The sequence below is a fragment of the Accipiter gentilis genome, chromosome 2, assembly GCF_929443795.1.
Source record: "Accipiter gentilis chromosome 2, bAccGen1.1, whole genome shotgun sequence".
In the NCBI taxonomy this organism is placed as follows: Eukaryota; Metazoa; Chordata; class Aves; order Accipitriformes; family Accipitridae; genus Astur; species Astur gentilis.
In genome coordinates this window covers 41,999,401-42,026,847 of record NC_064881.1, presented here as the reverse complement: position 1 = coordinate 42,026,847, position 27,447 = coordinate 41,999,401, and the positions used below count along the sequence as shown (strand labels likewise).

The window sequence follows — 27,447 nt, the reverse complement described above, 5'->3', positions numbered from 1 at the left end:
GCTGCTGTGTCATTAGCAGGACAGAGGCACAGGTTCGCAGCGGGGTGAGAGGCGCAGTGCCTCCAGGGAGCCAGGCCAACTGGTATGACTGCACGGGGGCAAGGAGAGGCAGGGTGGGAAGGCACCCTGCCTGAGGTACGCCATAAATACCTGTATGCATGCTTTTACACAGAGGCACGTGTGACACAGTTTTCTCACACAGGCTGGGTTTGCCCTCGCCCTGCATAGCTCTATATCTGTGCACCAGCGTGCCACGGCTCCGGAGGGGAGCAGAGGATCGAGGGGACATGCCAGTCTGGGCTTTTGCACAGGGGTACGGGCTGCTGAGAGCACATCTGAGCAGGGAAAGGATCCTGCCACTCCGACCAATGCGCTTGGGAGCATGGACATCTTCAGGGCCACTTGGAGTGACACAGGCCTAGTTTTTCCAGGGTAGCTTCCCAGATTCTGGGTCTATGTCAGATGCCTTCTGGAGGGGGGGAAGTAATTATATGTGACGATAACACAAACATATATATATATATGAAAAGAGAAAAGGGTATGAAATGGTTCGGATTTTAATCCCGTAGCCACAAAGGGCTGGAAACATCCACTGGGGGACAAGGAGAGGTGGTGGTGGGGCCCATCCCTGAGCTCCTGGCGTGATTTTAAAAACTATCCCGTCCCTCCCCCTACCCCCAACATCCGCCCGCAGCTGTCAGACGCGGCAAAAAGTCACTAATTATCTACTGACCTGTTCCGCGCAATTATGCCGAAAATGATGCCGCCTAATTAACCTGACGTGTAAGATCGCGCCCTGTCAACGCCAACCAGGGCCTACCCGCAGCAGGGCTGTTACCCCCCACCTTGGCCAGGGCCAGCGCTGTCGCCTCGGGTCCCACACGGTCACCCTGATGTCCCACATCACGGTCACAGCAGGGCCCCACACCGGCCACCCACGGTTGTCACCACAGGGCCACGCAGCGTCACCCAGGGAAGCCCCGTTGTCACCCTGGGGTCCCCCACGGTCACTCCCCACGTCCCACATGGCCACCACAGGACCCCCACACCGTCACCCCGGAGCTCCACGGTCACCGCAAAGCCCCACACCACCTCCACAGGGTCCCGCTCAGTCTCTGTGGGGTCCCACAGCGAGGCTGTCCGGCCCGGAGCCCGCTGGAGCGGCCAGGGGAAGGGTCGGGCCGCCCCTCCCGCCCCTTCTCTTCCCGCGGCGGGGCTGAGGCGGCGGCCGGGCCCTCAGCGGCTCCGGCGGGGCAGGAGGCCGCCGGGGCGGGGCCGAGGGGCAGCGTCCAGACCGAGCGCGGGGAAGGTACAACCAGCCGCCTCGTTAGCGCAGTAGGTAGCGCGTCAGTCTCATAATCTGAAGGTCGTGAGTTCGATCCTCACACGGGGCAAAGGCCGGCGTCTCTTTTCTTCCTGCGGCGGGACAAGCCTGCCCCGCTTTTAGCTGGGACGGAGCCATACAAACCTGCCCTCTAATCCCCCGGCGCTGATCGTGATTTATGAAGCTGTCGTGATTTATGAAGCCTTAGTTCCAGGAAAAGGACCTGTACCTCCTGGTTGTGGGCTCACAGAAATAATTTCCGCAACATCTGTTGTTAAAAAATGCACTTTGGCAGTGGGTTGTCTGCACCCGAGCTGTCTGCGAGCCCATTTCAGCATTTGGGAGTAAGGAAACGCGTCCCGCTCCTGCGGTGGGCTGTGGGGCGCAGGCAGGGTGAGGGGTCCCACAGGCCCCCGGCAGGGACTGGGAAGGGCTCTGGGTGCACGCACGGGCAGGGGCTCCTGCCTGCTGCAAACGCTCCCGCTTATACCTATTTACAACCGCAACGTTTTTACCAACCGTAAGCACGTACGGACATGGCCCAAGTTGCTAGCCAAAAACTTTGTGGGTTTATTTTCTCCCTTTAAATATAATCACATGTAAACTCCAAGACAGTCATCAGAAAAAGGCAATTTTCTCTTCTACTCCTCCTGCTTCCCAAAGATGATCTTTACTTGTTGCATTTTCATCCCTTTTTGAAAAAAAAAAAACCCCGCCTCTTCCCCACACTCTGCTGCAGTCTGTGATGAGATTTCTGTGGATCCTGGTCACTATGAATGTGACTGGTTCTGGTTCCAGACGCAGAGGATAATGAAGCACCTCTGTGCATTTAAGCCTTCATGTAATTTAAGGACAAAGAGTTGCTGTTTAGCGGTACCATCTAGGTCTGCCCTCCTCTGCGCGGTGCTTCAGCACCCACTGGGCACCACGAGCAGACCCGCTCTGATGCTGCTGCACCAAAGAGCGCCAGCAAAACCCCATGGGAAGCAGAACAAATTAAGTAAGTTCCAGGTCCTCATATTTTCACACAGCCATGTCCACTCTTCCATTGGCATCGCGTGTAGCAGTTATGAATCACTCCATTTAACTTTGCCTCATTCTTTTTTACTGTAATACCACATAATGTTCTACTCTTGGGTCAAAAATATTAGCCATTGACAATCAGCGTAGCGGCATGGAAAACAGCATATTTATTTAGATGCTCTCTCCCTTTCTTTCGCATGAAAGGAACCTGCTAGGATGTGTAACAACCATATATATCTCCAGCGTCGGAGGCTCCACAGCCTCTCTGGGCCTTGTTTTCAGTGTTCAGCTCTCAATGGAAAGGGTTTTTTTCTCTAATTGCAACTATCCCTGATGCAACTTGTAGAATCCACTTACAAATCACTGACAAAACAACATTTTAACAGTGGTTTGTTTCTTCAGGTCATGGCATCCACCAGAACAAATAAAGTATACAAATACTGCAAGTGTAATAATTTAATGGTAAAACGTGAGTTTATTTTAGAAGTACAGCATTAGAGTTACTAAGAAAATAATGAGAAGGTTACAAACAACACACATTTTTCTAGCTAGCATTTTATTTTTATATAAAAATATTTCCAAAGGCCTTTATAATAAACAATCTATGATCAGTCCTTAATCACCCTATACACATTTAGCATTTCACTGATTAATAATTTGAAAGTACAGCTGAGATCCAGACCAAACTGTCTCAAGGTGTCCACTTTGTAGCTGGGAAACGAGTTGGAGGATGTCTAGTTTGAGTTCGAGCCCGTGAGGTAAGCTTTTGTCTGAGCCGTCTGACTTCTGCCATCAGTTCCCGCTCTTGGCATGCCAGTTCTTCTCGTCTTCTGTCTAAAGACACTTAAGTGGAAGAAACTTGGACTTAATATTACAACTAATGGTTTTCCATAAATACTATGAATGCTTATTGGAAAACGGGTATCTCTGGCATAGAAATGCTATGTTTTATCAGTACCACTGTATGGAAGACAGCCCTAAGACCTGTAAAAACAAGTTCTTTGAAAGTGGTGCCTATGTTTTGTTACAAAAAGGTCAGATGCTGATGGGTCGCTATGGCAGGTCCACAGATACGTGTTTGCCATTGTGTGCAGAGTTTTGTACATAAGATACATGTGATTTTAAAAAGCACTTTCACTGGCCATAACGGCTAGGACAGCCCAGAGGAAATGATTATAGATTAATTCCTGACTATAACTTTCAGTAAGATTTTGATGAAACATCTTGTCAACACCCCCAAATCATACATAACTACGAAGACAGAAAAACCATAGGTAAAATAATCAGGTCAGAATGGGATTAAAACTAGGCTGAGGTTTAATAGGACCACTCTCATAATGCAACACACTTCAGGCACTTCCTACCTGTGCTGCCCCTGGAAGCAAAGACATTTTTTTCAGGTTTGAGAGAGATAGAATACAACAATAAATTGGTTTACTATCCACTAAACACCTACACAACTAATAATGACTCAATTGCACAATGAGGTGTTCCAGTAATGCTTCTGAAATTAAATGTGAAAGAAAGAAGGGTCCTAACTTAGAAACTTACTGTGTGATGATGACTCTGAGGCAGACAAATCATTCAGACAGACGTTTCCAGACCTTGGCACCTGCTGGAGTTCTACCCCTCTCTCTGTACGTCTGGCCTTTAAATCACGCAGTCTCTCTGTGGGAAATGGAGAGAAGGATTCTTTGTAAACTAAAAACGTTTAAATTTCTAGTGAATTTTTCTAGCTTGAGGTGAAACAATTTTTCTCCAGGAAACAAAACTGGAACAATCACTCACTCCAGCTAATGGCAAGTACAATTTGCTCAGAATTAGAAGTCAATGTTTCTACTCTATGGGCCAAAGCTACGCATCATCGCTGCATTTCATTTTAAGAAATTACAGCTCCACACGTGCTGTTTCTTTCCATATAATTAATCTTCTGACAAATGGGCCACTAAGATCATGTGGAATATGGCTACTCATACTTGCAGATTTAGCAGGAGACACTAATTTTAATAATTTGCAGTTGCAAATTAATCCATATTAAAAACATCAGGTAAATAAGGGCAAAGTCTAAAAAAGTTCACCCAAAGCAATACTAATCACTTAATCTTAATACTAATCACTAATCTTGTGTGAGCCTTGCGGAGATGGGGGAATAGGAGAAATATCTGCAAAAACACATAAATGCAGCATTTGAGAAGGATGTACTGGCCAAATCTGGAAGTGCATAAATGTATTTTTACTGTGAACAAACACTTGGCAAAGTCACTTGTTGGTATAATAACTTTATGTCATCTCAGGACAACATTATTTGACAGAGCATTTCTAAGGGATGTGATTTTACGATTGGCTTAAGCTCAGCTAAACCTGTACTCCCACTAAAAATGCCATTTATATTGCTGCATCTGATAGATCTCAAACTGAGATTTCTTTCCATGTCTGGCCTGATATATTGGTTTCATGAAAGAATACTGCCAAAAAGTACTTATGTAGAGGAGTTAAGCTTAAGTGTATCTCTAATATGGGACACTTAGTTTGTACTCAGTTGCTGAATACTTCATGCCAACATCCACACAGGAGAACTGCATTATCTATATGCTCACCAAAATAATCTATATGCTCACCAAAATAGCCATCTTCACTTTGCAGCTTTTCAGCCAATTCTAATGCGTCATTCATTTTGTCTTCTAAAAACCACTTCCTGTATTCATCTGCAGCAGCAGCCGCCTTCTGCTCTTCCTCCAGTTGAGCTTTTTTCTGTGTAACTTCTTCCCACTGTGCAACAGATATATTAAAAATGTCTTCAACAGATGTGTTGCAAGGAAAAAGCAACAAGTAAAACCACCTGGATTATTACAGATTTCACTTCACCCTTAAATCAAAATATAGGTTATTAAGTTGAGTGAATGTTTCTTTTTGAAAAATTTCTCATTCAAACACCTGGAGAAAGGTAAAAGTCTTGGGTCAGAGAAAAAAAAAAAAAGAGAGGAACTTACAGAATTAGGAATATGCTTTCCTAAGCCTAAAATATCCTCACCAATTTGCTCTAGTGCTTCCAGAAACTTCTAGTCAAAACAGGAAAGGAGATTCCTAACAAAATATTTCTTCAATACCTTTCAGTTTTATGCTCTACCAAGTTATGGGCAAAAGACAGTTACATTTGTGCCAGTCCCACTTAGAAAAAGAAATAATGCAAATACCTTTTTTTCTTCCGCTTCCCTCATGGCCTTCAGCAGTTCAGCTTCTTTCACCCTGTTGTCATGCAGGAGCTTGGCTATCTCTTCATAACGCTTCTCACGGTCCTGATCATCACGCCTTAGTTTATGCAACACTTGCAACCTCCAGTCAGTGTCAATGCATTTCTGCTCTGCTTTGGCTAAGTTTTCTTCAGCCACCTAATAAAACATCTTTCTTACCAGCAATCCATTTAGTCTATTTCAAGTACACAGCCTTACATACAGAGATAAGGTAAGATGAACTGAAGTGTCCTCCAGTGTCACTGTTAGATGTCCCTGCTGGGAGACTGTACCTGCAGTGCCACTCCTCCATTAATTACAGCAGGCTCTCTCATCTATCAGGGCTTTCTTCTGCTTCTTCTTCATCCTTCTTATTCTTTCCCTTACTGAGGGTCTTTGTTTTGTTTTGTTTTGTGGTGTGGGTTTTTTTTTTTAAAAATCTTTTGGAATGAGGCATCAACTCTCTCCATGATTTTGGGGATTTTGCTTTCCTAGCATGGATTTAATGTGATTTACAGGTGCAATTAACATAAGACTGATACCTGGATGCCAATACTTCCACCCACACCCATCTGCTTCCAAAAATCAAAGGCTGTTTACAAAAATTTAGACCCATATGTTTATTTCTAGACAAAATATAAATGCAGATGCCAAGCATATGGGCAGTGGGTTAGCTGCAACTATTTTTCCAACTGTGCAGTTACAAGTTCTGAGCTTGAAAATCTGAACAATTCCTAATGTCAAGCTACACACATTCATTACTGTGATCTAGAAGACAGCTTCTACAGCTGAATTTCCTGCCAAGTACTACCAACTGAAAGTTCCTTTGAGGCTTACTTTTGTTTTATTACGGTTACAAATAAAACATGTTCCTTAACAGGAGGATGACTTATTTTGAAAAGCACTTTTGAGTCTTACATGCCTTCTGAGTTCTGAGAAGTAAAGAAAAGGTAATATCCATGACAGGCCCAGAGAATTTCAGTATTATATAGCTGTTCAGACACTTCAATCAGATTTTTGAAAACCTCAAAACTTTAAACATACTGTCATAATCTTTTAATATAGGTATCTAGAAATTAGATTTCTTTAGAAAATATTTTCACATTAACTTGAACTAGTTAATTGCAATTAAAATACTATTAACTAGTACTACTTGTACTAGTTAGCATACTAACTCCCCAAAATGTGTGTTAAGATCCAATCATCTTACTATCTGAGCTTTCTGTTTTTCTTCTCTATCTATTTCCATCAATCTCTGAACAAGATGATCTTCCAGATCCACCTTTCTTCGACAGGCATCCACCTCTTCTTTCATTTCCTGTGTAACTGCCTCTTGATCTTTGATGAGGTGCTGCCAAACACACAAACATAACTTATTTTTGCTAAACTACTAGCCCACATCTCTTTAACATTTATTAAAATTTCATTAAACTAGTATTTGAATATATACACACATCTCATCCCACTACATATCATAACTGTTGAAGAAAGTGATAGTCCCTGCTGTTTTATCCACTTGGAATTACACTAAGCCTGAGTCATCACAGTGGTCTCACAGGTTGATACTGATGTAATTCCGTTCCCTGGATTATAGTGGAGCGTAAAAGCAGAATTCCAACTTAAATTAATTAGATTAATCATGACAATATTCTGCACTTTTATGGCACATTTTAGCCAAAACCTCAAAATGTTTCACAAATATAAAGCATGTCATGGTACAGGGACTTATAATAAACACATCTGCAGCTTGAATGCAGAGATGATTTGCCAAAGTAGTATGAATCAGCAGTAGACCTGGAAACAGAATTTTAACTCTCACCACCTTTTCTTCACATTCATCAGCACACATCTACACAGTTTTCTGGAGAAGAGATAACTGCTTCCCAGGCTTGTGGGAATCTATTGAGCTGTGTCGGCAGGGTACTGAAGCTAAGTTAACATACACAGCCTTCTAAGCTTAAATATAGCCCCTCGCTGATGGCGGTGAAACAGTCAGTTCAGGGCATGGCAGGGAAAGCCTGTCTACACAGACTCTTGTGGGGAGACATATATCCTCAGTTAGTTAAATAATTGCTACCTTTCTAGCCTAAAGAGGATGATCATTGTAGAATTAGTTCCCTTAAACAGTTGACTTTACATGTCCTGGAACACAAATGAGCTTAGCCTGGTTTGCGTTATGTAGCCACAATACAGCTGGCTGTGTATTTAATAAATAAATGCTAAAAGAAATTTAGCCCAGTTATGCTCAGCATGGGTTATTAAAAGTCTATGGCCAAAAGCTTTAAAAAGCCAAATATAAGCAGACACATGCTTCAAAATAAGGATTAGTTATCTGGATGTCCACTTCTGCTTGGATTCCATCAGATCTGCACATATGCAAGATGGGCACATGTAGCTGTGATTTCTACACACTTACTATTTCTAACCAAAACGGACATTACTAAAGCCTTCCATTGGAAGCCTTGCTTTTCAGTCATTTATAATAATTATTTATAATAATTAACTGATATTTAACTTTAAACAGTATTATTGATTAAAACCCTTTATTACTGAATAGTGATCTTTCTGAATTATAAGTCAGCCATTTGAGAAAGGAACTGTACATTCCCCACAAACCATCCATTCCTTTTTGCTTAATGATGTTGTTGGCAATTAGACATTTTTCATCAACTACATCAATCTGCTATACTCTTCTCTCCAGAAAATGTAGATATATCTGGATATCACAGATGAAAAAGTGGGAGTTTCTAGGATGAGGAACATATTGTTAAAGACTTATTTCTTATTTACATGTTCCTCACTTCTTTCAACCAGCTGAGCGCACAGCTATAGCCTGCAGCAACCAAATGATACCTCTGCATAGGAGAAGAATAAAATGGAGAGGATATGAGTATTTTCTCCCAGTAAAACAAATAACAGTGAGTTCTACTAATGCTTTTATCAATAGAGGGTTTATTCTAAAACAGGTATCGGAGAGAAAAAGGGAAAAAAAGGTCCCCTTTTTCCTCACAAAGCCTGGTTGAATGAACACAACCGAATCTGAGAACTGCAAAGGAAGAACCATTAAATATAAACATCTGTATAGTTCCCTAATAATTACCTGTTCAAAAAGCTGTCTTTGTGATTCAAGTTCCATCTGTCGTACTTCTACATCTTGAACGGTAGCAGCTGTTTCCTGCTCTCTCATGGATACCTTGAGGAGAAGAGAAACACATGAAAATACAGTAAAGAAGAAACTCTTCTCCCTTGAAAAACCAGTACCAAGAAGAATGTCCAAAACCCCAAGCCACACCCTACTTCTAAGTTCTAGTTAACTTTGTCATACCATGAATAACGGAAAATATTGCCTATCAAAATTACAGGGCAAGGTGGAGATGAGGTACAGGAATAGTTTTGCATCCAGCCAAGCATATTAGGGAAATGTCAGGCTTGTTCTAGTGCTAATAACCCGACAGATGCAGCTCTAAATCGAATAAGGAGTCTCTGAACTCGGAATGCTGCAGAGGACAGTACACAGATAGGGAAGTGGCCACTTTGCACCTGGCAGAACCTGTGCTGAGCTGCAGCTAATGAATCTTACAGTGCCCTGACTGTGGAAACGAACACACAGATGTGCTGTGCTCTGTAAGATATGGTGCTGAGACACAAGGAATGGCCCTGCAAAGACTCAATTCATGCCCACGAGGTTCAAAAGCTTCCATTCTCAGCATTTGAATGCCATGGTGCTCGAGCTAGTAACACGGGAGCAGAGCCAGGCCTGGCCAGAGGCCGCTGTGGAGCCTCTCAGTCAATGGCAGAGTTAATTTGCAATCTGGACATACAGCCCACAGACAGCTGAGAATTCACTAGCCCTTTAAGGAGCTCATTACATTTTTCAACATTGCCAATATACAGATGAATCTGGCTTTTCTCAGGAATTTTGCCAGTTAAAGCAAGCCAGTGGAACATGGTGAGTGCCAAATAAAACTGTTAAATTACGCATTTACCACTTAAAGCAGTCCACCTCGTGCTAAATACACCTCTGGGCTCACAAATCACAGTATATCAACTGAAATTTTAGTTATGCATTTTTGCCTTGTTTATTTTCACTAATAAACCTTCAAGAAAAGAATTGTTTGAGCAATACTCAGCCTTTCTCGCAATTTCATCATCAAGACGTTTCAGTTCCATTTGACGCTGATCTTGCTGGTATTTCAGAAAACGCCTTCTTGAAGCATCTAGAAATTGTAGTTCCTTTACTTTCAGTTCTCTTTTCACAGCAGCTAGTCTTCAAAGCCAAAACAAACAGTAACAAGGGAACTTGTATATATAAAAGGTCAGGACCAAAGAGCACAAACTTGCACTGCAGTTATCCCTTAGTTACTATGAGCTAATCTCTAACTTATAAAGCTTAGGACAGTTGCTTTCATTCTTGTAAATTGTCCAGTTTTGATTTACAAGACAAAATTAAATTCATAGACACACAGATATCCTCTAATGCCAATGTGTCTGATGGAGCTTTGAAGTCCTGTGCTCTGTTTCTGTTCAACTTTAATAAGCACTAGTTTACTATTGCTATGATCCAGAACTGGAAACTATTCCTTAGAATAATTGCCAGTGTCCCAGTACCTCTTTCTGCACAAAATTAGCCCTAAGTTTATTTGGAAAATATCAAACTCTTTCAAGGAACAAAACCACAAACTCAAGAATTAGTTTGCAAAGAAAGGCTCACTGCCCTCTTTTGACACAAAAACTTACTCTGTAGGTTACAGAGGTTTAAGGGAAGTGCCTGCAGACATGGTGCTTAGGGACATGGTTTAGTGGTGGACTTAGTAGTGTTAGGTTAACAGTTGGACTCGATGACCTTAAGGATCTTTTCCAACCTAAATGATTCTACCATTACTTGTAGTTGATCTAAAACAATACGGAGATGTTAAAATTCTCTTAAACCTTCACAACTGCAAAATGTACAAACTAACAGTTCAGCTTCAGTGCTATCACAACTCTTTGCTCAGCAACTGATACATAAAGCAGTCTTTTATCTAAATCCACTACAAATACAAGAATGTGTACAGTCACTGATACTATAAGTGACTCTTATATCTGCAGCGTGAGCCTGCCCACAGTGCAAATCTGAAGTCTCAGTGTGCAAACACACAGCACTTGACTGCTTAAGAGCATTCACAATCCAAAGAGACCAGACAAAAGGCTGGGAGCTGAGACAAAAATATGAAGTGACTTGGCCTCTAATCTGCTGTATTCCCTCAGGCAAGGCAGTAATACAACCCAGATCACTTCATTCCCACACCAAAATCTGACCCACCAGACCACACTGTTTTCCCACGTTACAGTTTATACAAATTAGTGGTTATTTCTCCTTTACTCATGGTTAAAAATGTAATAACAGGGTACAGTAGCCAGGCCCCTAATGCTTCTTATATTATAATACCTCTGCCTCCGTTCCACCAGCTTCTCTTCTTCTTCCAATAGCATTTTTCGCTTCTGTTCTTCAGCTTCTCGAAGTAATTCCTGCTTTCGATACCAGGCTTCATCTTCTGCTTTCCATTCCTGTGCTTTAGCTTCTAATTCATGCGCTAATTGTCTAAATGGAGGAAGATCACATGTTAATAATTCAAGCCAGGTATCAAGAAATTAACTTGATTACTTAAAAATTGATGACTGTAATAGCAAAGACCTGCTGTAATGCAATGTCATGAAAGAATATGGCATCCCCTTTATGTACTGATAAAGCACATGAGGAAGAGTTACAATACTGTTACAGGCAACAGGGCATTTCAGATGAGCGCAGATATTTTCTTCCTCACATTCTTGACAAAAACTAGTTTCTAAAGGTGCTTTGGCATCATGGTACCCACTCATTTCAATAGCAAGCTGAGAAATCCTGGCTCTTCACAAAGTTGGACCCTATAAGGTGAAGGGAGGTTTAGGCTCTGACTTACAAGCTTTCAAGTTTGAAGACTTGCGGCCCAATATTTTCTGTGAAGTAACAAACATTTTTTGTTTAAGATAAGACTACCGATTTAACTTAAAAATGTGTCAAACCAAACAACTCTTAACCTTTAGCAGCTATTTAATCTTCCTGAATTTTCTTAATTGTCTCTCTTCCCAAGCATACACGTTACAACAGAAAAAGGCAAATGTGTCCACCTGTCGCTCCCAGTCTGATACTGTCTTCAACTTTCCCATTAGTACCTTTCTCGTAAGTATTCAATTTCATCCTGTCTGATCCTCTCCCATTCCTGAGTTTGATAATCCACAATGAATTTGGGATATTTATTAAATACAGGGTACTGTCCTTTTGTAAGTGGTATGAAGTCATCAAGCATATGTTGTGGATGGATATCTGGTGGCGTAGCCTCCATAAGATGATAAGCTTCCTTAATCACAACGTTAATGTCCAGGTTGTTACGATGATGAAAGAAATACTGTAAGAGACATGCTTCCATTAATGTCCAGGTTGTTACGATGATGAAAGAAATACTGTAAGAGACATGCTTCCATTTACATTCTACAAAAGATTAAGCAAGTTTTTAATATACCTATTTGGGAATAATTAGGCAAATTAGCAAGAGCTATATACCAAAAGTTGATTTTAAAATGGATTCTTAAGCTAGCCCTACGAATTAGTAAAATATCACTGGCTCAAATGACTTGACCCAAACCTCTTCAAGTTGTAAAAGTATGTTCTGGTTCTTTTCCTTCTCTTTAAATGGCAGTTGCATATGGGATCTGGAAAGCTAGGTGTGAATTAGAGTGTCCACCTGCCCGCACAGACACTCCTACCACTGGATAAACCTCCCTCAACTTCTGGTGTTCAAACATGAAGCTTGGAAGTTCCTCTTCTTGAAGGAACTGTCAAGATCTTCCTGTCAAAGATCTTATTCACCAAGAAAATCTTTAAATTGGTAGTTATTAAACATAGCAATAATGTTTGTTTGGTGTCTGTCAAACTGACTGCTCACAAGCACATTTTCAAGGTGGAAGCCTTTGTTTGTCTACAGAGATGTTTTCAGATGAAAAAAACTCCTCTTCCCATGGAAGGCTAAGCATAAGGAAAGGAAACATTTTCATTAAGCTTCAGAGAACGTCCAATACTGCCTAATTTTGCAAATCCAAAAGCAAAATAATGAAGCAACATGACAGAATGACTGTGTCTGGTCTCCACAGGCAGAAGTCTGTATTACATCCCAAAAAAAAGAGGCAGAATTGCTTTGTGGTTGATGAACTATTGACATTTACAAAATGGCTTTTAGTGGCATTAGAAAGCTTATGAAAGCTTTTAAACATCTCGTTGCATGAAACTGCAGGAAATTACTGAATATTTTGCTCATTTATTGTATATTTATCAGGTACTAGATGATGTTGTTCAGAAACATGCAATAATATATTAATGTGGAAATGAAACATCTCCTTCTAACCTCTGTAACAACAGATACAAAGTTTTATAGGTCTCTGTAGGTACACTTTCATGTGACTGACTTAAATATGAAGATGTTTACCTCAAAATCAGCTGTTTGATTACAGTGAAGCAGGGGAGCTCTGGAACATATAATATAGGCAACAACAATCATTAGAAAGTACGAAGGATGGTTGGAGAAGATATTGTCAAAGACTTTCAGCCATTCTTCTCTTGTTAGAACCTCAGAGAACAGTGTTTCTAGAAGAGGCCATGCATAAACCTACATTATTTGGGAAAATTGATAAAATAAACCATTAGTACAATTTTACCATTCCTTTTAAAGAAATAATATGAAATTTTCTTGCCTTATACAAAGAATCTATTGACTTGTGAAAGAAACAGGAACTAAACCAGAATATTTGAAGGTAAGTTTTATCACCCACTATAAACCTTCAAAATTAATATGGGGTGATTATAAATAAATTTATTTCACTGGATGTCTGAATCTTCTGTTTAGATTTGTGAAGCTAAAATCATCCCTAATGATAAATAGGGATTACAAAATTAATCATCACACCTATGTCCACATTAAAAAAAAAAGAAGTACATTTATAATTTGATGAGTAGATTTTCAAGCAATGTGGACTTGAAAGCAAAGGACTTCTAAGAACTACAGTAGCACATATGTGAGATTTATGATCATGGAAAAGAAAAAGCTGCAGGAAAGCAATGATACATTCTTTCTACTCCCATATCATTCACTGTTATTTAATGAAAACTCCCTCAAAAAAGAATTATGTAAAAATAAAAGACTAGTGCACTATCATTCATTGCAGTGACATTTTATATATAAAAGTTGGCTAGAATATTACCTGTGAAGTCACACTGTATGTTATTAAATGCTGAAGTAGTTCTTTGTCATGATGTGCCAAAACATTTTCCAGCATACTAAGGATGTTAACTGGAGGATTGGGAAAATACTCAAACCAGTGCTGACAAAAATTAACTGAAAGAGAAAAAAAAGCCCAACAAAATCCAGTGTAATCCAGAGTGATAGACTCTTGACAGCCTTAAGGTTTGGTTATAAAGGCTATGAATTTAAGAGGTAGTTTTACGCAGTAAAACCTATTTAAGGTACTACCACCTCTCCTCTTTCCTAGCATCTATCCCTGAACCATTCCCACAGTACGCTGCTCTCCAACTGCACTGGCGTCAGTGTTTGTGTCAGTACACTGTGAACCAGTCTGGGGAACTAATCTGGCTCAAAAATAAAATGAAGAAAAGTCCGTGTGCTGTGGGACTAAGTGATTGGAGGCAGATGGGAATACTGAAACCAGTATTTGTGTCATGAAACTACAGCCTGTATCAAGTAATTTTTAACATACTAAGAATAATTTCTGTAAACTTTGATACCTATTCACTAACAGCATGTGTTTGCAAAGCGGGCATGTATGCTTGGCAGCACATATCTTCTGTAGACTTAGCAGCAGCTGCAACAACTAATTTAAGTGTAAAGCACTTTAATTTAGAATGTTTCTTCAGAAGACAGCCATAGCCAGCTTTCAGCCAAATGTCTAATTTTGAGTTACCACAAGCTTAGGACAACCAAACACAGTAAAACCTTAAGAAAACATTACCTTTTGACTGGGAGTGGGTGAGGGGGTAGGCAGGTGTGACTACTTTTCCCATGTCTTGGAGATTTCAGTTATTATGATATAATTATCCCAGATACATTTGGTTTTGCTGATTAGACTTTACAAATATTGTTAAACTGCTAACTTTGTGCTAGAAACACTGCAAAAGGAAGTCTAGTATCTTGTTTTATTTACAAGCAGGTTTTTGTTTTAAGCATACAGTTGCTACATATTAATTTCTGGCAACACCTTCAGAAGAGAGCCTGGTGACCTCTTAGGAAATACCTCATTCATTTCATCAGGAAAAGCTCTTTTGCATGGGAAAGCTTAAACATGTTGCAGCATATCTGAGCTTTTAAAATCATTGCTTACCTACTACTGTAGCAACAACTTCAAAGCAGATCAGCTGGTTGTTCTGGAATAATTTTACAAATGGGAATGCTAGCAAAGGAATATAAGGCGTCTCAGCAAAGATAGCAGACCAGTGAGCTAGAGCTGATAAGGTCCTATATGCAAAGGCAAACAAAGGTGTAGCAAACATTGATCCAAAACCAAACAAAAATATAATATGCATTTTAGAACCACAACATAGAAAGACTGTAAACTTCAAAACAGATGCAGGATTATATGAGTTGCATGAGGGCACTACTAATTCATTTTAGAGTTTTCCTTACAGCTGATTCCAGTTATTGGACACATTTCAGATCACTATATGAAAATAAAAATCTATAATATTTAAATAAATATAAATATATATTTTACCTCTGTAAAACTCTCAGCAGTTTCATACTTTTGATGGGATATTCATTTTGAATATTCACAAACGCACTGTGGGTACCCTTATCTATTAAGCTACTGAATGCTAAGTGGTTTTCAGGAAGTTGTAATAAGGAACGCCAAACAAACATCCTGCAATTAAAATGCAGACTTAGTCAAGCAACTTCTCTTTCATAGGCCAGTAAACACAAAGCAATTTTATTTTGTGCAAGCCTGAACATGCACACAAATATACCTGTACTTTGCTGGATATTCTCCAAATCCTTTCAGTAAGGCCCGCAGACGTTTTTTGTTTAATCCACCTGGCAATTCGTTCTACAAAATAGGGGATCAACAATAAATTTAAGCATTTCTCTTTCATAATCTTTTTCCTTGCACTCTAATTGATGATAGCAGCAAATACTGAAGTTCCTAACATAATTAAAAAAAAAAAAGAAGTGTACTGCTATCTGTTACATAATCCTAGGTATTTTAACAGCAAAAAAGATAATTCAAAAGATCATTCATCTACTGAACTGAAAGAACAGCTGTCACTGATTTCAGTCAGAAGCAAATCAGACCCTCACTGACTAAACTACATATAATGAAATGATGGATATAGCCAAACCATAAAGAACATTGACATAAGGAATAGATCATATTGTGATGAATGTTACAGGAGGATATATATACAGATACAGATATATGTGTGTGTATATATACATGAGTATATATATACATCTGAGATGCAAGATAAAGACAGAGAGAGAAGATGGCACAGTGATGACAGAAGGGAAATACATGTAACAGTAATGCATCTTCTAAATAATTAATAAAAAATGAAATGGCTTCTAGGCAGACATTTTAGAGGTGCCAGTTTGCTAGCAGGGAAGCAGATCAGATCTAGCAATATCCAAATGTGTCACAAGTTGCTTGAACAACTTCAGAAGGTACCCCAAGCTGACTGGAGGCACCTCTGGCTGTGTCACATAATACAGGAGCACAGGCTAAACAGAGAGAGGAAATGGTACTAAAAGTCCCTTAATCCCTTTTCTGCTCAAACATCCAAGTGAATAAGTGCTGAACTTATTCTTTAAAGTAAGCGGCTAAATATTTTCTTTGCAATAAAATTTAAATGCTGCAGACTGGACACAAAATATCTGCAGCTTCTTCCCACCTCTTTATTTTCAAGTGATGTGTTCACTTGCAGTGCTAGCAATCTGGTTTGAATTTTGCTTCCTTTGGATTTCCAAGGCCACTCTGACCTTCCTGAAGTCACTCTCATTGTCAGTTTATTTGCCTCTGACGTGTACTTGGACGAATCTTCCACTGCTTTGAACATGGGTGGTGGAAGCTAATATTAAGTGAAAATACCTCTGTTAAAATCTTGTAAGGCAAGTTAAATAACACTACAATTTGATGTTTACTCTTATTTTATATACAATATTTTTGAGCTTGATGGCCATAGCAAGAAGAATAGATGCACATTTATACCATAAATAAATATATATGGACCTTATAGTCCTGAATAAGTATGCCCATGAATAAAACTGCTGTAATAAAATAGAAAGACTGTCAGAAGGTTTATGTAGCTTCCAAACCAACTCAAACATCATGTTATTTTCTCACTTGGGAAACACTAAAATGTAACTGGGATAGTATAAATGTGTATCATGTACTGTTCAGGTTATTTACTTTAGTGTGTTTCTCAATGTCACTAAAATACTTTGCATTTCTATAGCACCAGTTAAAAAGAATACAAATGACCTTCATGAACTTTAATTAGTCTTCAGTGTCAGTGAGGTATTAATTCAATGTTGGAGATTGGGAAAGCAAGTAACAAAGTGGATATCCCAGTTCATGTCAAACCGGCAGCAAAAGTGCAAATGGAATGCATGCGTGACATCTTTACACATCCTTCCTCAACTCCATCATTATCCGAAGCTGGTTACTGTTTACTTCAAAGACATGGTGATTAAAGATATATGGAATTCTGGATTTAGAAACCTGACTCCCATTAATAAATTACTTTAATAAAATAAGAACTGGTATTTAGAATGTTTGTTGTTTAGGAAGGATTAGGAGTATCATTGTGCTATAATGATGGATGCTGGTATCCAATAACAGAGTCAGAAGAACAAAATCACAGCAACAAAAACACCATTCATGCCCGCAGTTTAAAAGAATATCGGTTGCAAAACATTTCCTATAGGAAATGGAACAGAAGCAGCACAGTTATGCTGTTTCCATCTCCCCCAGAACGTCATTACAAAGAGAAATTGGTCCATACAAATTGCTGTAGAAAAAAAATGCCATCTCCCCCTCCTCCCAACACCAGAAACACAGTGATATATATACTTTAAAAACATCATATTACCTGACAAGCTGGAGTAACTATGAAGGGAACTCTACAAATCACTTTTTCTTTATTTGTAGTGTTAAATATGGCACTCCAATATGTCTGCGAACTACTGATGATACAAAAGTTATGTAGACAAGTATCAACTTTAATGGGATTTACTGCTGTTTTAAGAAATGTGAAACACTCTACCTTATTTCCTTCTTGAGTCAATGCTTGGACACTGTATAAATTAAGGCTACCATTTTCCATTACTGATGCAATATACCGTCCATTGGGGCTAATCGCTGCTGTACTAATTCCCTCTTCATGACTCCCAATGTCAAAAAGAAGTTTGCATGTTTTTATATTGATAAATCTCATAATATTATCTTGACTTAACACGCCAAGGACCTATAAGTTAAAAGGATTCATCAATTAATATTGCCAATGTAAAACAAAGAGGAATACCCAATTCAGCAATGACATTCCATTAAGCTAAAAAAGCAACTGAGCAAACATTTAGCAGAGTAACTTTCCTTTTGCATGGTATGGGCCCATATCCCTAGTGTCCCCCAAAAGCCCTCAAAGTATATGTGTTGAATCAACTAACCAAATACTCCAGTCTCAAGCTTTGTAAAAAAACTGACCTGATTGGAGCCCCCATCAAAACTGTCAGGGAGGAATTCCAGATGACGGACAGCTCGAACTTTTGCAGGCATCTGGATTATTCTTATCAACTGCTTTGATTCTAAACACCATAAGTGAAGATGATTTGATTTACCACCAGCTACAAAAATCCGGCCATCTCTGGATCACAGATGAGGAAAAGTTTCCATCAGAATACTATAATTTAAGTTAGTATTAGCTAAATAGAAAGAGATCATACATTTCCTCCTATGTCCTCAAATCACTTTTGAATCTGCCATTATTCCTGTCATACTCTCCTGAAAGAATAAAATAGCTCCTAATTAATAAAATTTGCTTTTGTAAAGGATAGTTTAAACCTCATTTTAGTGGTCATTAAAAATCAACTTGCTTTATTTCAACTGCTGTAAGACTGTAATAAAACCCCCCATTGATCCTTGCTGAAAGTATCAGTCACAGCAGAGTTCAAAAGCTTATCATAGTATAAAGCTAATAGTTCCGTAAAACATTACAAACAAGGAAAGAAAACCTGTTTTAAAACTACAATTTTTGTCGTCTGCCTTTAGAATGTTCAAAATAGCAATTTACCTGGTAACTGCAAAGACCTTATAAAGCAATACAGAACCTTCTACAGCTGTTGGCAACTGGTATTTACAGCGAAGAGTATCAAATTCCCATGCAAAAACAGAATTGTCTTTGAAACAGCTGAGGATGGTGTTACTCAATGGAAGAAAAAAAACCTGGAAGAACATGGAAAAGAAAAAAAATGTAATGTGTTGTCAGGGAAGTACCATTTAAATTGGACCAAAGTGTATGGCAAAAAAAAAAAAAAAAAAAAAAAAAAAATACAGCAAGAAACCATGACAGTATGGCTATAACTATAACTGCATAATGCAGCTGCAGTGCAAGGCTTAGATCCCACAGGCAGCAGGTCCCCTTCCCCTGTTACAGCCTAGGCAGGCCTGCTCTCCCTTGCACTGGTTCAGAACTTCTTATACCCTTTGCTAAGGCAGTTTCACTCACTGAAATGACACAAATCTTTATCTGTGTAATTTTTCTGACTGTTAAACTGCCTTGTGGAGGTTTCTGATAAGTGCCAGAGAGGACACAATATAAACAGTGGGAACATGAACCCAGGAGCAGGAAGGGATGGGAGACACGAGCCAGAACTGCTCACTGAGCAACTGCTTGTTGCATCTTCTACAAACTAGCTTCAGCATTCAAATAGTACCATGAGTCTGCAAATGCACTCTATGAAGCCTTCATCTTTAGACTTAAACTCCTTAGTTTTACATACAACTATTAAAAGTAAAAAATATCGTAGAAAGTTTAGCAATGTATTCTCCAAATACAAAATGCAGACTTTACTTTGAGGATGAATGAAGATAAAACCAAAAAGCTTGTAAATATATTTTTCAATTATTTTGAACATGTATATTGTTTATGTGTAATCTCAAAAAGAAAAAAATTTGGATTATTTACATTTTTGGATGTCATCAGATATATTCTTGATTAATGATAAATTTCTGGTTTACATCAGAGGTTCTATTTTGGTAGCAGCACATGTAGCTTCAGCAAATTCCCTGTACCTATAATTTTGAAGGTTAAATTGAAAATGTCTCCTGGTATCTGAACATTGACGGACTACTTGAAGTACTCACTGGCTGAGATTAAGTCAGTGCTATGAAGTTCAGAGTTTTGGTCTGAATGGTCTCTTGGGGCCTTGAAAATCTGTAAATCTGGATACATGGGATGGATTCATCTTGCTGAATGTTAGTGACTGAAAGTTGGCTGTTCAGGCCAAATTAGTCACTTGACAGCGAGCAAAAGTTACCTGTGGGGAAGGAGTCATCTCACCTACAAGAGTCATTTATCTTCAGACAGACTGAGGTGCCTGTCCTCCTTCAGGGACCCTGAGGAAGTCTAGACAATGAATTGAGAACAAATGCCTATCATGCAGATGGATGAAGATTAAATTTTGCTAAACTGGAGTACTGAACAGTTCCTCATTTTCTGCTTTGCCCTAGAAAAATATCACAAGATGGTCACAAGCAGCTGTTGAATAAGCAGTGCTGCTTTGGAAACGGTCATTATAGAGGTCTCTTTGCTCTTTCTCATTTTCTTTTCCACCCACTATTCTTACAGTGTGCAGCTCAGTCTCTGTCTTTTTAAATTAGCTTTGCCACATACCAATTTAACAGAAGGTGTATGTTGGAGTGCAACTGGGCTTAAGTAAAGAAGCACCGAAAAGTACACCACAGAGATTGGTGTGGCACTACTATGATGGCTCAGACAGTAAGCAAGAATCCACCTTTGGACAGTGAGTGTCAGGGCTGTGGTCTAATAATAAACCTGATCTTTAATAAGTACTTATCTGTATGTCTTAAATCGTGGCATGGGACTAAGTGTCACTATCTTTATTCCAAAGACAGGAAAATTAAATCGAGATAAATTGCATTATTTGCATAATGTCCTGTCAGAAATGGTAGAGCCAAACCAAAAGTGGGCTCTTGATTCCCAAACAGTGATTTATTCATTCAACCATAGTCACTACTGTTTGGATTTAAAGGTTGTTTCCATACTGTACCATCCTGATCCTATCAAATTCTGAGGCATTTATTAATAAGAAGCCCCTACACATAACCTACACAAAGAAAGATAATGAGCAGTAGAAAAACCTTGCCGACTAAAGAAATGCAGCCATCTCTGGAGGGAAGACATGATAATTATTTTAGCAACACGCACTACACAACAGTTTTAATAAAACAAACAAACAAACAAAAACTTATGTATGATCTTCCACAGTAATTGCTAGGTGACTATTTCAAGCTGACAAAATTTCTGCCTGACCTAGAACACAGTGAAGACACTCAAATGAATAGCCTTGTTCTCTGCAAAATCAGCATGGCTTTTTAGTGACCAGCCTGACGAGAACTTTGGTCTGAAGTGGTATTTGTAAGACTATTCACTGCAGGGCAGCACGTGTGTAAGCAATGCTCAGGCACTGCGTCAGTACTTTCTGTAGTACTTATGCCAAAGTTTGACATTGGGTGGCGCAGGCAGACCTGTTTAAAGCAGTGTAACGCTAAGGAAGACCTATTTAAACCACTCCCTGACACAAACACGTCATCCTTCTCATCCTCTATGTTGTTCCAGTATAAGTGTCCGTGCAGCAAACCAAAGCAAAGAAACCACTAGGCTGAAGAGCAGCAACTCCTTTTTGCTGTGTTGCTTTTCAGCTTTGTTTGTTCCCACATTCAGTGCTTAGTGTGCATAGAAAGAGGAGCAGCTTTGGAATAAGCAGCTGCATTGGGGTAGGTGGTGGTGACTGTTTCAAGTTACCATTATGACACCAAACCTGTTTTTTTAACGATACCCTTAAATCCCAGTATCATTCAGGTTGGAATCAATCTCTAGAGGCCCTCTAAGACCACCCCCAGGTCAAAGCAGGGTCAGTCTAGAAGACAGCTCCAACTTCCAGGTTAAATTGGGTTAGTCAAGGTCACATCCAACCAAGTTTTGAGTATCTCTGAAGATAGAGGTTCCTTAAAAGTTCCCAGCAGATCTCTGCAACTACTGAGTCGTGATTTCAGTGGTCTGCGTGATGTGATAGGATGACTGTTAAGGAGATACACCCAAAGAACATAGATAAGATTTGGCTGTATTTTAAAAAATATTTTCAAGTACTGAGATTTTAACATGCAGTGTTACTCCTACTGAGGTATGCTTGTTCACCCTTTAGCAATTGCTCTTTACTCACCTTCTGTATACCCACAGACTGACGAACATTCAGCTTTCTTTTTCTTTGAAAGGTGTCCAAGTCCCACAGTTGTGCTGTATCAGTGGATGTAGTGATGGCATACCTGCCTGAACCATGGACAGAGATGGAAGACACCGAAGAATCATGACCCCTCATCCAACTAACTAGCTCCTTGGTTTCTGCAGGAGTTGATGAAAAAAATGAAAAGGATATGAAAGTCATTCAAAGTGAAACAACTACTACTTTACTCTTTATTGCTGACACTATGCTGTGAAGGAGACTTTTAAGCATACCCAGGGCTTAAAAGTATATGACCCATTTAAGTATATGATATATGACCATTTACCATCACAGCCCAAAAAACAGGAAGCAAAGGTATCAGTCTTCATATAGCTATTATACCTTAGAGAAACATAACCACCTCCTCATCTCCAAGTAACAGATTTCTTAAGTTATTCTCAGTTCTACACAGAAAGCCAGCTTGCACAGACTTGTTTAACTTAGCCTAAGAATCAATCTTAAAAAGTCATGAACACTGTGATCAGGTAAGTTCAGCAGGCCTCATGGGTAGATTATCCGCTGCGAACACCGCAGCAATCTCTGCAAGTTGAGACTGAATGTTCTAGTTAGAATTCTCCACTTGTTTTTACTTGTGGACAATGTGTATGAATGATTACGCAGCTATTTACAGGTGCAAGGAAGAAAGGTTTAATGACAACAGGCTATGACTATAGAAAGGCACAGTCAGAAAGCAACACCTCCTTAATTCTTTGAGTCCAAAACATTTTTATGCTGTGTATTGCATACTAAGGAAATGGTTCCCTGACTACATTGTCTCCCACTTGTGACTGTATGACCACTAATCTTCCCTCAGCAACCAAACTGTGTTTGTGGCTATTACACTATTTACATTGGGTAGTTTGCCTGACAGACCATGGGGCGGTTCCAGCTGACCTACTGCTGTGGCATCAAGATGGGAAATAGCTATAAAGCAGCTTATAAAGCCTACTAGTCAAACTTTCTGCTGTGCTTACAGACAATTGAGTGCTTAAAGCTATTGTCACCTGGGAGGATGAGATGGGATTACAGCGTATGGCTTCTAAAGAAGGGGATGGAGCCCGCCAACTAAGTATTATCTAATACACCTCTAAGAATAGTTCATCCAATACTAACTTATGTGAATAACACTTCTATTTTAAAACATTCTTCGGTGTGACTTGGTATCTGGAAACAGCACCATATAAACATGCAGGACTCTGGAAAAATTAAGAAGATTTCTCTAAGTGCATCCAAAACCTAAGTTTGGTCTTACTGTGGTTGAAAGGAGGAGAAAAAGCATGGAGGATTTCAGACCTTAACTCTGACTCTTCCTCTGTTTTAGGAAACTGAGTTACACTAAGATCTTCACTCATAATATCAGACTGAAACTCTCAAACTGCAGATGAGTGATTCCTACAGCTTTTTAAAAACATTTAAAACCAGATGATATGAGACACTACAACTGCAGTTTTTGATAGGTTAAGATTAATTTATGAAGAATGAATTGTCAATGCCTGTCACCATTAAACTTCTAATCAAGACAGACACACGGCTGGCCTGTGAAATTAATTTTAAATATTGCTTTTGAACAAGGATACAGATCTACTTGCATACTCAAAAGCATTAACAGTTCTTTTAGTTCTTTTTTCTTTTATCAAATATTTTACTGTAAATATAGTTAATAACTGGTTCAGTTGCAAACTAGCATACTGTCAAGTGATTTTGGTTTGATTTGCACAGAGCACCTCATTCTAAGCAAACATATACAGAATTGCTTTTAAAAAAGGTAACATACAGAATTGTGATCCTGTGCTATACTCCAGTTAAACAGATGCCTGCATGACTCAGTAGGAACAAGAAACTTTGACAGAGCAAAGGGTTCATTTACTCACAGGACTGTAAACCACATGGGCCCAAACTTTTCTTTTTTGGACAGATGGCATGAAATACTAGTAAGATTTCCATCAAAAAAACTTAGAAAAATTTGAGATCAAAACTAAAATTATATAGGTTTTTATAGCAATCCAGAGAGTAAGCCTTTAAATCTCTCCTTACCTATATCAAAGCACTTAATGGAATAATCTGCCAAAGCCACCAGGAATTCTGTCTTTCTGCGAAGATTAAATGCCAAAGCAGTGCAAGCCTGCATTGTTCGCTGAACAAGGTTGAACCTATTTAAAAATACACATTCTCATTGTCTTAGGAAACTTTGGTCCGTGTCAAGTGAAGTAATAACATACTCAGTCTCAATATATTTCACCGAGAGAAAAAATAAACTCTAAAGGGAGCAAATAAATCATATCTAATTATAATAAATCTAAAAATCAGTGCTAATATTTTAAAAATCAGTAGTATAAAATTGAAAAGAGTGATTAATGTATTTCTGCAAATGACAATACTATACTAAGTCTAATTTATTGTAATTCATGGCTCCTATTATTAATTGATCGGTAGTGTTCAAAGAACAACTTCTAGTGGTAGTATTTAAGTTCAATGAAATTGCTGTCTGTTCAGTTTGGAGTTACAAACTTCTGGTATTTTGGAGCAGCTAAACTAATAAAATAATATTTAGGGAGCCTACATGAGACACTGGCTTGTAGTTTCAGCTCTGAGAAAACTGCTATCTATTTCCACATTCATGGAAAACTGAGGGTTAAAACCAGACCTGTGGCACGCTGTCCAGGCAAGTTCCATACTCCTGAATGTTACAGATATCAAGACAATTAAAATGTCTTGATAGAAATAGTCTTACCTGTTTCCATTCAAGTCAAAAACATATATATTCCCTTGGTGGTCTCCAGCGAGTAGAGAATCTCCGGAACTGTCAAAAGCCACATTCAGAAAACGTATTGTCTTTGAATGGTATCCTTTGACACTATGAATTATGTTTACTATAACTCTGTGAAGGAAGCAAGCAAAACAACCATGCTTAGAATCATTTTATTAGCATGTATTTCTCCAAGACCTAGGATTAAAATATTCCTAGCTTATGGTTTTACAATTCTAATAATTCATAGTGGTCTATGAAAAATCTTCTTCCATGAAAAACATGTATTTCTAATATAAAAATATATACTAAAGAAAGGAAGTCATTCACTGTGTTGGAAGGTAATTAGGAGATATGTAAAGCAGATGGGGGAAATACCATTCACGATCCTTTTATGTGGCTCCTTGCTACCTGATTTTAATTTGTAATTAATGAATAACACTAACATACATGCTGATGTATCATCTACTAATGTATCTGAAAGCCCAATTCAGCACTCAGCAAGGAACCTGGCTCTTCATTATCACTGTGAAGAAACATGCTAGAAAACTGAGAAGCTATGAATTACTGTAAGAAACCACTCTGATTAGATGTGGAGGGAAATCAGTTTTAATACCACCTCTTTCCAGAGTCTTCAAACGCATGAAGGAAGCCATTTTTATCATTATTCATCTGAGATATTATGGAACAAAAGTTGCTGTTTTTTTCACGTTCTATCCTTGTACCATGCTGTCAGCATAAAATGGACCCAGCTGCAGCAGTGAAGCCCATGTGCAGACTAAGCCATAAGAGGAAGGTTTTCCAGGAAGCAGGACATTAACATCTAGGACATCTGCTACTCCTGGAATTTTTGGCTAACAGTGGGCAAACCAATTGTATTCTATCATCACTTGGATGTAAATTCAGAGTCAAACTAAATATCTAAAACTATACAGGATATTGGCAGGCTGATTAAAGTCTGCAGGGCACTTGCAGAAGTCTGTGACCATGGCTATATAAAATGCTGATAGCTATCTGAGACATCAGTTTCTAAGAGACCAGAATATGAAACCGAGCACTTCCATGCAACTCTTGGTGTATATTACAACACCTGAGCGAATATCAGATGAAGAAGGGCCACGCAGCCACGGTACAGACTAGTGACAAAACTAATTGCACCTCATTCTGTTAAGCTCATTCTTTTCTGCAATAAAAGGGAAGGGCCATAAAAATCAAATTAGAAAGATGTTAAGCTATTTTAAATTATAATTAAAATTTAGTGATGTCAGGGTCTTCAATGTCATCAACCCCCACCCATGCAAAGTACAGCTTCTTATTCTAAAAACACCCTGAAATGTGAGCACTTCTCAGCGGAGTTACAGCATGTCCCAGGACTTCCCCAACAGGGCACTCTGCCTTTCAGAAGTTCCTTTGCCACTAAACTAACCCAGGAGAATAAAGTCAGAGGTTCCCAGAGCTGCACCTGGATCCCCCAGGTCAAACACCACACAGGTACCCCAAGGCAGGATTCATACTGCTGCTCTTCAGCTTGGGCCAGTATGTACTTTCATAGTTTTTCCCATTTTAATTAAACTCCGGGGATTCACCCATGGTATTTTGTTCAGTACAATTAAACCCGAAAAGCTAAAGTGGGATAACTGCCCAGCCAAGCTGCGAGCCCCTCCGAGCACGGAGGTTTCCCAGCCTCCTTGAGGACCTGCTCCACCTTCAACGGGAACCTTCTTCCCCGTTATCCAACCGGGCATCCACCCCCGGGCTGCAGAAGCTCAGGTGGCCTCCGCCGGGCCCTGCCCCTCCCGCCCGCTCCCTCGGCCTCTCCTCCGCGCCGCAGCGCCGGGGACGGCCACGGCTGCGAGCTGAGGGGGCAGCGCTACGCGGGGACCGGAATGGACCGGGATGGCCGTTACCCTCGCCGCGCCGCCGGGCAGGGCTTGCGGTGCCAGATGGGGCCCTGCTGGCGGCCGCCCAGGTCGGAGCTCTCCATCCTCGGCCCGCCGCCGCCACCGCTCCCGCGCTCGCCGCCTTCCCTCAGGGCTCCTCCAACGGCCGCCGCGGCGGGGGACGCCGCACGCATGGTACAGCCCGCTCCCGTTTCACCAATGGAGGGCAGTAGGAAGGAGGCGGGCTTTCTCCCCCCTCCCCCCGCTCAGAGGTCGGCCTGCCGAGGAATGGAACGGCCCCGGGGCCTGCCGGGAGTTGTAGTTTTCCTCGCGGGCGTCACGCGGGGGGCCGGGGCGGGAACGGGGGAGCGGAGCGCGGTCGGTGCCGGTTAATCCATAAAGTGGAGGCCACGTCTGACAAAAAAAGTGGTTTTATCTTATAACGCCGCGCGCCATCAGGCAAGGACATGATGCGAAGGGACATTTATTAGGGTTTTTTTTCAGGCTTTCGCAGGACTCACTGCCGGTTCGCTCCCGTTACCAGCCCCCTCGCGTTACTAAACACGGCTGCGGGGAAAGGGGCCGATTGCAGGCCCAGCCCGCGGGCACGGCGGCACCGTCACCCGGCAACGGCGGGTCGCTCCCCCGC

At 40.1% G+C, this 27,447-nt stretch overlaps 1 protein-coding gene and 1 non-coding gene across 3 annotated transcripts; one reads left to right on the top strand and one right to left on the bottom strand.

The window, feature by feature from the left end:
• The first annotated feature begins 1,321 nt into the window (after nt 1-1,321).
• TRNAM-CAU (transfer RNA methionine (anticodon CAU)) lies at nt 1,322-1,394 on the top strand. The gene has a single exon. It is a non-coding gene; the product is annotated as a tRNA-Met (tRNA).
• A 1,432-nt stretch (nt 1,395-2,826) lies between these two features.
• On the bottom strand, nt 2,827-26,983 carry TBC1D31 (TBC1 domain family member 31). 2 transcript variants are annotated; one of them, XM_049827154.1, is made up of 22 exons: nt 26,826-26,983; nt 24,904-25,050; nt 24,207-24,322; nt 22,113-22,291; nt 18,941-19,092; nt 18,355-18,514; nt 17,918-18,118; nt 16,544-16,720; nt 15,623-15,702; nt 15,373-15,519; nt 14,983-15,116; nt 13,849-13,982; nt 13,077-13,256; nt 11,770-12,002; nt 11,006-11,158; nt 9,709-9,844; nt 8,678-8,770; nt 6,788-6,928; nt 5,542-5,736; nt 4,966-5,116; nt 3,899-4,015; nt 2,827-3,190 (listed from the first exon to the last, which is right to left on the bottom strand). In XM_049827154.1, the coding sequence occupies exons 1-22, from the start codon at nt 26,900-26,902 to the stop codon at nt 3,039-3,041; spliced, it is 3,255 nt and encodes a 1,084-aa protein (XP_049683111.1). In that variant the 5' UTR covers nt 26,903-26,983; the 3' UTR covers nt 2,827-3,038. The 2 variants fall into 2 exon arrangements, with proteins under 2 accessions (XP_049683111.1, XP_049683117.1); XM_049827160.1 differs by lacking the exon at nt 15,373-15,519.
• Nucleotides 26,984-27,447: the final 464 nt, after the last annotated feature.